The sequence below is a fragment of the Argopecten irradians genome, chromosome 14 (assembly GCF_041381155.1).
Source record: "Argopecten irradians isolate NY chromosome 14, Ai_NY, whole genome shotgun sequence".
NCBI lineage: Eukaryota > Metazoa > Mollusca > Bivalvia > Pectinida > Pectinidae > Argopecten > Argopecten irradians.
In genome coordinates, this window is record NC_091147.1 from 27973165 (window position 1) to 27985322 (window position 12158).

General features: G+C 35.2%; 1 protein-coding gene across 1 annotated transcript; it reads left to right on the forward strand.

Moving 5' to 3' along the window:
* Positions 1-1881: 1881 nt before the first annotated feature.
* On the forward strand, positions 1882-5033 carry LOC138307691 (extracellular tyrosine-protein kinase PKDCC-like). Its single transcript, XM_069248526.1, has one exon. It carries the CDS (start codon positions 1882-1884, stop codon positions 3187-3189), a length of 1308 nt encoding a protein of 435 aa, XP_069104627.1. The 3' UTR covers positions 3190-5033.
* The last annotated feature ends 7125 nt before the right edge of the window (positions 5034-12158 follow it).

A 12158-nucleotide genomic window follows, 5' to 3' on the forward strand; every position in this document is an offset into this window, starting at 1 on the left:
AGTATTTAATCATGTGTATTATAAAACATGCACCGCTAATAATCCACGTGTTGACAGTTCCGCGTCACCACAAATACATTGTATCCATCGAACACAAGTGAATTTGTTTCATCTATCGATGGCGATATGGATCTAAGCGTATATTATATAATCACATGGCTCCCAAGGATGTAATACCGTCAAGTCAGACGACATCTCAAACACATTGAACTACTTGAAAATCGGTGTTTTGCCAACTTCGGCAAACTAAAGTGTGTAAGCGTGCGTCAGCTTCGCCTCGCTGCACAATAACGGTCACCGAGTTCACACATGTGGCCGTGTACAAATTCTTTATGTTATTACGCTATATATTAACTTTTAGCAAAATTGAATATATATTTAAAGTTCTGATCTGATTAAATAAAATTATCTCTGAAATTTACTTTGTTTGTCATGTTTATTTTACACTAAAATATTGAACTTTTTTGTCGTCGCGGATGAATAATTCTATCTTACGTGAAGCGTCACCATTCGCTGTTCAAATGAGTAAGCTCCTCCCACTTTTGACCGAATTTTATTGAATAATTACGTCACTTTCAAATGACGATTTTATTGCATAAAATATAAATAAAAAGTCGTGTGAGTGTAAATATAGGGATTGGATTTCGTTTTTATGTTAACCATGCTTGTATGGAGCAATTCCTCTAAGAATATATTCAATATGGGGCGCTAACGCGCCCCATAGAATATATTCTTAGAGGAATTGCTCCATACAAGCATGGTTAACATAAAAACGAAATCCAATCCCTATATATATAATGACATAAAGCTACATGTATGCATCAATGACTCAGAAAGGATGTGCTCAGTTTGATTAGGGTTAATTACAACAGTACATTGTAACCATGATTGGAAATGAATAATGTCATATTTTTAGTTATAAATGACGACATAGAATCCAACTTTTATTAAAAACGTGCAAAGGTATCTGTTGACATATATATGACATAAAACAAACCCCTTTTATACAAAGATGGGCCTAAAATAGAATAATGTCATTTATTTGAGCATTTTCTTCTTTATTTAAAAATAAATGCTTTAATAAACTTGATATATTTATCTTAACTACTTGATAAACAAATTAAGTTATTTATGTGTCATTTGCACATTCATTTGTGCTCAATAAGTTTAGATTAAGTTTGTGAAGAATTCAAACCTGTTTTTGATTTTGACATTTATATTAAATATCAGATTTAATTCCTAAAAATAACCATGTTTCATGATAAACACCACTTTATCTATTTGTCTTAAAAGTTATTTATTTTATTTTCAATTGATATCTCATTTTTAAGTACTTGTGTTGCTTACTTCAAATACTATATATATATATATAAATTGTCATGCTTTGTTAAATTGTGTTTCTTCTTGTATTATGTAATATTAGAACTGATATCTTGTCAAGTATTAAAGATGCTCCACCGCTGACAAATGGTAATTTTTCTCGTTCAAAAACAGGAACAGACGATTATGTATTTTTTTTTCAGTTACAAAAGTTACTTACTTTACACCATTACCACCATTGAAAAGTTTGAGGTTCTAACTTTACTTCAAGATAGAAATATTAAAATAATTAATTGCATCCCGAAAAAAAATCCGTGACATTAATATATTCTATATGGAATGAATTTCTGAGTGCATACGCACAAAACGCAAAACAAATGAATTAATATATAATTTTTTTTTGTGTGTGAATAAGACATATACATTATATAAATACTACCTGCATTAGAGGGTGACAGTGCCTAGTGTCACCCCGAGGATATCACTGTCACCCGAGGAGTCATTTTACGTCATGATTTTTTATATTCTTATGACGTCATTTTTACTATATTTTCAGATCTGATGACTTCACGTCGTCCTTATACACCTAGTCAATTAGTTGGAGACTTGCCCGTGCTGACGAATATGGAGAAGCGTTATGTGAAGGTGTCGATATTCTTACTGCCGTTTGTTCTGTACACAGCTGTTATGCTGAAGATGCTCGACAATGCCTGCCAAACTGAGATATTTAGAAAGCACGCCAGTCCGACCGACGTATTCCCCCGGGTCTTGGAGCAGAGTCATAACACCACAGTATTATTGCATTCAGTATTAAGAAAGTACGAAGCTATAGACAGACAAAGAACCAAGTTATCGGAGATGCTAAATAAACTCTTATCGGAAGAATCTCCCGAAACGCTGGCCTCCAACGACCTCGCCGTGCAATACTTCAACGGCCGGAATTTGCGAGATTTGAAAGGTTTTGATAAAATCGGTAGAAAACCTGATCGGCCCATTGTCACAAAAGCAAAATATGTTTTCAACTGTACGAACATAAATGAAATTAAACTAATAAAGAAAGTCGGACACGGCGTTTCAAAGCAGGCCTTTCTCGGAAAGTTCAAAGGTCAACCGGTGGCCGTTAAAATGGTGACACGTCATCAAAAAGAGGTACGACAGTGTTTGGAGGGTATCCGGGAGAAAGGCATGGAATGGGATACTGTTCAGCGTTCTCGATGTTTTGTATTTCCAACTATGAAACTTATGAAGGAAATTTTACTTTTAGAACAGCTGGATCATCCGGGATTTGTTCAGTTGCTAGGTTACTGTGTGCGTAGTGAAGAAAGTGATAGCACGGACATGTCCGAACACGGCGTGGTCGCCATTTATGAATACGGTGAAAGATTTGTACTAGATAATCTTCAGTTTTTACCGATGAAAGCAAAACTTCGCAGGGCTGTGAATTTAGCTAAATTTCTACATTACTTGGAATATTCACCGTTAGGTTCACTTCGCATTAAAGATTTTAAGGAAGGTCATTTTCTGCTAGTAAATTCAACTCTTAAAATGATTGACCTAGATGACGTAGACAATATTGAACCATCCTGTGATATTTATTCAGATAGTGATCACGTGACTGAAAACCCCGACATACATTATCGTACGTGCGATTACGATATTCAATGCCACATGGGACTATGTATGGGCTATAACGCCAAACAAAATTTAAAATCTATGAATAGACTTTTCTTTAAAAGATTATTATATCCCTCTTCCTACCCTTCAACCATGGTAGATTCTTTAACCAATGTTAATACGCGCCTGGAAATGCTCAGCATCACAGCGTTAGAACTGATAGAGTTTCTGGAGGAGTTGCTCTCACACCTATAGACAGGAAACAAATGGCGACGAATTGGATAAAGTGAATTACTATAGATCTACAATCAGCCGAGTCGAGAAGAAATGGGAGCTTTATATAATTACCTGTGGCGTAGAACATCGTTTGTCTGTATGGAAGAGGTCGCTGTCTGATATCGACTACTGATGCAGTACTATACATAAGCTTTCCTCATTCTGAACCATATATGCATTACTATAAGTCACCTCGTACATACATACATGTATGATGGGCAGGGATGTTTTACGTGAGTGCTACAAAAAGTTATATCAAGTAAACGACTCTATTTTCTCGATATTTTCCCGTTATTTCGCGAGGTATCTCAAACGCGAATTAAAATATTACGCTAATAATTGTGCAAGTTTTGTCCAGTTAATGTCATTTTTAATAAATGACGAGATACATGGCAGACATGATAACAAAATGTCAGCTACGCTGCATTAACATTTTTATACCCCTATAAAAAGTTTCTATGAAATCGCTATTGAAAAAATGCCAATTAATGAACTGTTCCGTCGAGCGGTCCAAAGAACTGTTAAAATGTGCTTTTGGACCGGAGTGACGTCACTATGGGGTATAAAAAGCAGTTTTCGCAGGGTTTTCGGGTACCAGATGATTTGTTGGACCCTCATACAAACTATTGCCATCGGCCCCACAGTTTGTCTAGGGTTCGTCAAATCATCTGTTGTCCTCAACATCGGAATAATATACAACATATAAGTAATATATTGATATAACCAAAAATGAGGAACATCAAAACGTGCTACCGGACTGCAATGACTTCAGTAATTTCAGTCCCGCGACACCCATTTTTACAAGAAAGCACGATTACCAGTGACAAAAATATAACGCAGATGCGAAATATTGTCCACGTGAAAATGGATGTGTAAATTTGTTTACAGGACTATCTCTTTCGATTCCGAAGGTATATATCCATATATTCCATATGCACATATACTGGGAGTTATTGTTACCCTCCACTGTGACTAGACATGAATTCTAGATACATGAAAATGATTCCAAAAATTGCTCAATTGTCATCTCTTATCCATTTGTTGACATCATTAACAGTAAATCGAGTCTAAGGTTTGAAAATAACATTATTATACGGCTTTTAATTTACGTTTCATAACTTATCTTCTGAATTTGTAACACACATACTAGTTGACAACCATTTGAATGTCTTCTGATAAGGTTAAAAAATATCATGCAACTTGAGCAAAAATTCCAAACGAATTGATTATTTTACCAAACTGTATAAGTTCGTCTTTCTAATACAAATTCATTGTTATCGTTATTAATTATATATTGTAGTTTTATATAATACTGAAGTCTTCAGTGTCTATTTTACCAGGACATTTTATGGCACTACTTTACAATAAATATCACGACAGTTTTGAATTTACATACGAATTGTTTTCATAATTGTTGGTAATGACGAAACACAGTCACAAATTATTAAGATGTTTTCCGTGCAAACTATCAAGGGAGTACGACTGTTTCTGTTGTCGTCAATGAAGTTTGCCAGCTAACTTTAACTCCTGCATTGATTATCACATCCCAGATCCTATCACTGTCGTTATATCTATTCCAGAGATTTATCGTAGCAAAACTGCATGTGACAACTTGTGTATAATCATGAAGCAAGGCAGCTGAGTCTTAATGAATTTCATAACATATATATTGTTTGAATAACGGTACATTAATGCATTGGCTTTGTTGGGCGAATCCCCATTGTCATCTTCATAAGAAGTCACTGATAGACACTGTTTGCTCATGTTTCTCCCTTGAACTGCCTTCGGGTTTGCTATAAAATATTGTTTGGGATGGATATATCGACAGTGATAGTAAGTCCTAGAGCATTGTTGATAGTCCAGGGTCAGGTATAACATCAGTGCAAGTAACACCTGAAATATTGAGAATATAACGACAGTGCTAGAAACCCCTCGAGTATCGCGGATGTCCCGAAAATGCTAATAAACACGGAATAGCTAAGGTCTAACGACGTTGATATTAACACTTGGGTATAGATCATGCAATGGCAGTGATAGTAACACCTGGAATATCGAGTACATAACGACAGTGGTTGCAACCGATGAAGTATCGATGATATAACGACAGTGATAGTAACCCCTGGAGAATTAAAGATGTAACGGCATTAATAAAACCCCTGGAGTATCGAGGATATAACGACAGTGATAGTAACCCCTGGAGTATCGAGGATATAACGACTGTTGTTGCAACCGCTGGACTATCGATAATATAACGATAGTGATAGTAACCCCTGGAGTTTTAAAGATGTAACGATAGTAATAAAAACCCTGGATACTCCAGGATGTAACGACAACGATAGTTACCCCCGGAGTATCGATGATATAACGACAGCGATAGTAAACCCTGGAATATCGAGAATGTAACGACAGTGGTTGCAACCGCTGTACTATGGTGGATATAAAGATAGTGATATTAAGCTCTGGAGTATCGAGACGAAACGACAGTGATAATAAACACTAAAATATTGGATGTAACGACAGTAATAGTTAACCTTAGAGTATAACGACAGTGATAGTAACCTCTAAAATATCATGGATTCAACGGCAGTGATGATAAACTCTAGAGTATAGAGGATGGGATGTCAATGATTAGCAATCAAATACAGTATTAGATGGGGCTTGTGCTGGCCATCCAACACCGGTGTTCTACAGTGGATAATCTAACAAATAGAATCATCCAAGACCAGCTGCTACCTACATCATAGTCTATGGTACGCTGGCAAAATGGAACTGAGCAATCGATTGTCACGGTACAGAACAAGGTTTCACTCGTAACACGTGCCTTTGCCCGGCATGCTTTACACGTTACTTTCGTTTTAATGAAATAGTATTCCCTTTTATCGAAATTATACGTTTTATTTTATCGAAAAAATGTTTCATTTTCAATCGAAATATCGTTACTTTATTTCGACATGTTGATTTTTTATCAATGAAATGAAGTGCTCTTTCGATGAAATGAAATAAATGCGGGGCTTTTCAGTAAAAAAAGGCTCCATATATTAAAATATTCGTGTATAATTATTGTTTGCGTTTTGGATATAGACATGTATAGTAATGTCGACAAACATAAGTGTAGTTGGCAATCATGTATAATAAATATCAAACCTAAAACCCCAGACATAGTGTCCAAGAAACAGTCATGGTCATATTTAAGAAGGTCTCTGGTTAAGGGGTGTAATTTTCCCGATACTTGTATACAACACCTGTATGAGGCACAGACGACTCTTAGCAAATAAAGAGGTTTAAACGTACACTACATATCTGCATTTCAAAATCAATCTGTGCTACAAAAAAACTATGTACATTTGTTACAATCATACATTGTAAATGTGCTACAAGAAAATAATCAAACAACAAGACAATGAATATTTGCTACAATAAAACAATGTGAGACAGACGAACTTAAAAACAATGTAAGTATGTAGTCATAAAGAAATGTACATATGATACAATGAAACAACACATTGGTGTTGTTTTCAGCTTACGTACTTCTGTGACAAATGTATCGCCAGTAACACAACAAAAGAAACCATATTACGATATTTACTGTACGATTCATCTATCTAGATATCTAGATGAAAACATAAATATTATGCAACGGTTTCACATTCATACAAACTATCCGAAATGTCAAGTTTGAACTTTATTTTAATGCTACGGCATCATTAAATGCCAAATGTCACATGTCATTTAGAAAGCACTTATTAGTGTTGTTATGTAAACCCGGAAGAAGCCTGAAAGCGGCTTAGTAATCGCAGACAATCATTATATATAGTTTTGGGCTCAGGAACTCAACCAGGGCAACCATGTTTTAAATATGGCTTCTATTGTCGGGATTCCCTTTATTTTTTGTTGTAAGTATTTCATTGTGAACAAAGTATTGTATTCTTCTTTAACAACACGAATATTTTCAACATTTCTATGAAAATAAAATTTGAAAGTGAATGTGAAACTCCAAATGTCGTTCATTAGAAAACCAAATAAGATGTGTTTGCCTGTCAAAGATTTTTTCTATTGTTTGTATCGATGAATGTTAAAAGCACCGGGAAGATAACAAAAGGTTTCACTCCATCCGTACTGGAGACACTAGTATCACACAATAATTATTAATTGCGACTTTGATCTTACTATGGTATCATGGCGTACACGAATTAGTCCCATAACTGTAGAAATAGTCCACTTTATTTAATGCAAACAATGGGACTTATTCACGTACCACGTGATACCCGATAACGTTTGTGCGGGACTAGTATCTCCAGTGGTGATGGAGCGTAACTCTTTGTAATCTTCCCGCTGAAATGACGTTATCCGGCGATACTGTCATTTGACGTCATTCCATCACCAATAGAAACAATAGTCCAGCACAAACGTTATCGGGTATCACGTGGTTCGTGAATGAGTCCCATTGTATCAATTGAATTCGACTTAATTGCACGTGATTTAATAAATAGATATACGAGAAAAGCGCTTCAAATATCTACCATATCCATGGACGTTATTAATTCGACGTGTATCAAATAATCAGTTAATATCAAAAGAAACTCACTCTCCTGAGTGCATGTGGATAACTCAAATTCCGTTTCTATTTCACCATTCTCTTAGAGTGTTGAGTTGACAGCCCGATCACTTAAATAGAATGAACGGAGTTTTAATACTGTAGTATTGAATGTTCTGTTTGTGGCGCATCATCCTATTCAATATCCAATACAGAATGAATCCACCATAATTTTCACAGTAATATTATCCAATACATTAGATTTTGTAAAAAAAATAAAAATTACACAAAGAGAGACAGCATCGTATGTGATATACGCTTTGTAATCTAAAATGTTTACTTTTGTCGTCAGCTGGGCAGATGATCAGTTTATTCACATTTTTTGATATTGACTATAATATACATGAAGGTAGCTACCGTCTTGTTGAAAAAAGTTTTTTTTCCCAAAGATCCTCGTCCGTCAACAAAGCATAAACGATACTCATGAATTGAACAATAATTGCTGTTTACTCATGTAGTTGTGCGTCTTATTACCACAAAATTTACATATTAGAAAAACTTGTTTTGATGCGCAATCGATACTTCATTCCATAAAGAGCTTATTGTGCCATGAACTGTTTTTTAGGGATGCAGTTAAAGGGACAATTCGGTCTAAGAGTACATTAAAAGGACAATTCGGTCTAAGAGTACATTAAAGGGACAATTCGGTCTAAGAGTACATTAAAGGGACAATTCGGTCTAAGAGTACCTTAAAGGGACAATTCGGTCTAAGAGTACTTTAAAGGGACAATTCGGTCTAAGAGTACATTAAAGGGACAATTCGGTCTAAGAGTACATGAAAGGGACAATTCGGTCTAAGAGTACATTAAAGGGACAATTCGGTCTAAGAGTACATTAAAGGGACAATTCGGTCTAAGAGTACATTAAAGGGACAATTCGGTCTAAGAGTACATTAAAGGGACAATTCGGTCTAAGAGTACTTTAAAGGGACAATTCGGTCTAAGAGTACATTAAAGGGACAATTCGGTCTTAGAGTACATGAAAGGGACAATTCGGTCTAAGAGTACATTAAAGGGACAATTCGGTCTAAGAGTACATTAAAGGGACAATTCGGTCTAAGAGTACATTAAAGGGACAATTCGGTCTAAGAGTACATTAAAGGGACAATTCGGACTAAGAGTACAGTAAAACTTGCGCATATTTCGGAAACAAACCAGGTCTAATGGAAATTAGATTAGTTGGTTTAACTGTGATATGTCAGAAAAGCCCACTGTAGTCAAATGCACATAGCCTTGTATGCCGAACCCTGACCCTTGCCTGTGTAGTAAAGATTTTTTTGTCTAGAAACACTCAAAACGCTCTTACAATTGTGTTAACATTATTAGATGCATGTTCTTGTCTAGAGATAATTTTATCAACTCCTCAGTGGTTATGCATTGCATTTGTTTAACGTGCGTGACTTTGACTCGGGTAAGGGTATATGGTACATGTTGTACCTGCTTAATCGTATTGATCAACGATTTGGAATTAATTCAATGGTATTAATCAAAATACTTAACAATGTTGTGACATTTGTCACTATTTCTTGTCATATGTTTCATAAGGAATGTAGAACAATACATTTATGTCATGTTTTGCTTCGTGGTTATGTTACGAATTAGCTTCACCGAAGTGTCCCTTTAACATTTTTTTAAATTTTTTATCTTGAAGTAAATTACGAAGTTCAAAATGTTTAATACTGTAAAAGTTAGTATCTTGTCACCCTCGATACTCCAAGGATTACTATCACTGATGTAATATCTACCCCCTGTACTATCTTCATTATCATTCGTTAGCGGCGTAGCATTTTTGACAAATGCAAAATCGGTAATGTATCGATGAACTTGTTATAGCATATATAATATACAAACTTTATTTTACCTCGATCACGAAACAAGTTATACAACTTCTGCAAATTGCTCTCGATAGCCCGGATGTAAGCGCTCGAGGGATCTTAGTGTAGGAGGAAACCGGAGTATCCGGAGAAAACCCATGTGATCGGGCAGGTGACCTCTAACCTTTTCACGTCCGTGCCGGGGATCGAACCCAAGCCGGCTAAGTAAAAGGCGAGTGTCTTAACCACTACACCACCCGATCACCCAAATATGCTGTTATAGCATCACATCGTGTGGTAAATATTTCGATAAAAGAATTATCATTAATAAATTGAATTGGGTTTAACGTGTGTATTGGTAAGATTTCTTAACAAAAAATATGTAAAGTTGATAGAGTATCTGTTACTCAAAGCAGTCGTCTCTCTTGGAATAAATGTTTTGATGAATGAATTATCACCAATGCGCTGAACTAGGTTTAGAAGTACAGTACATACCAATGTATGACTGAACATACCAGCATATTTGGCCCGTACATGCAACCTAATTACGTGGAGCCATAGACATAATGGTATCCCATAAAGATCTATAAGGGGGCAACTGGTTCAACTGCCAGACCATTAAATAATAAGCAATTAAATTAGCGATAACCGAACAATCTTTGATGTTTTGTTGTGCCGAGTCATTTAAAAGAACAGTGTACTCACAGATAGTAATAAAATGTCTCAGAAAAATCGCCCTGTGTTATTAATAGAGAACAATGTGGAGCACACAAAGATTAGTCTCAATAAATACTCAAAAGCCCAAGTTTTTTTTTCATACTTCACAAATCGACATATTACTGGTACACATATATATTGCTGTAAGATATTTCAGAAAGAAATGGCTGAACGCGAGATCATATTATAATTACTTTTTACTTATAAAACTACAAGGTTGATTTTGTATAGAATATAAAGACATTAGTTTTAAAACTTCCATCATTAAACTAAGATAAACCAACTGTTCACAGATGCATTGCTGTTGATTGTCATGCATGATATTTGACGTAAATATCGCTAGAGTATTTAACGAAGGCGTTGTATACAAGGACCCTTTGATTAATTGTCTGTGGAAAAATAAAATAAATCTCTACACACGATCTTTGAGCCACTCTTTGAAAATTGTTGTTTTTGTTTTGTTCCATAAAACATGCATGGTTGTATCGAGTGAACATAAATGAAACAACCTGTCCTGTTAAGCGATACGGCCAAATATTTTATCAATTAATATGTATCTTTAGATCTTTGGTCTTTTGCGAACTGACTTTTTATAGCATTTTTAATGTGATACTACCTTTGATACCATTATTCTAGCTTCTGATTTCGTATTTTGTACCAAGAACGTGAAAAACAAGAAAAACAAACAGCTTTTGTTTATCTGAACAATCAGACATATTGCTGAGTGATAAAGGGTGTGACGCTTCTCAATTACTCCCCTGGTGTATTGTTACTACCCATGGTCTTTCTTGAGAATTACGTGCAATCATACATGTAACGTCCGTGCTGTTCCATTATTGCAGATGTATTAAACATGTTTGTCATTGGTCTTAAATGATTGTTAAATCATCAGTTTTTTCATCAAAATAGATGATGATCAATTGGTTGATTGTGCATAACGTCCTTAACATGCATTTTAGTGACGTTTTAGATGAAATAACAGGTCAGAATGTCCGACTCATGTTACATTTGTAAGTTTTTATATCATTTATTTGTGAAGCGTAAATGGTAAAATGTGATTGTGTCTGAATTCTCTACATCTTCAATACTCCAGGTGGTTACTTTTATTATCATTTTATTTACACCTGGAATACGTCAAAGCGAAATTGAAGAACATTTGTGCGAAAACGAATGAATAGATAGTTCGGACCTTTGATTGACATCGGAAGGGTCGAATAACGGTACACTGTGTACATGTGAGTTCGAATTTCTTTTATAGTCAAAAGAAATCACTGCAGGCCTGTGGTTGGCCTTTTTTCTCCAGAACTGCCTACAGTTTGAATATGAGATAGTCAAGGTGTGGATAAAAGACAATGAAAGTAAACCCTGAAATGTCGAGGATGACATCACTGATAAACGTGCGTTATAACGAGGTGAATTGCCGTCAATTTGTTGGTTAAAAATCATTCAGAAGCATACTTCACAGAAAGCGATGCTTTAATTGTAGTGTCCAATTATAGCATTGGCTCTTTAACAGGAATAAACATAAACGGGTAACTAATTAACTTACATATCTATTATATCGGTAAATAAATTAGGAAAACTTAATTCCTTAAAATATGTACGCTGAAGTTGTGGTCATAAAAATGAGTACAGTTGAACTAACAGTGAAGATTTGGCCTAGCTCTGATTCCCATGTTGTCCTCGCATACATTTTCTGTGTTTAATATTTCCTTTATCGCACTAAGACAGTTTTTTGTAAACTCAATTACATTGTTCACTGTAGTGATTAATTAATTAATCATACTGTCTGATTGGCTCTATCATCGCTTCGTTGAGGAATAA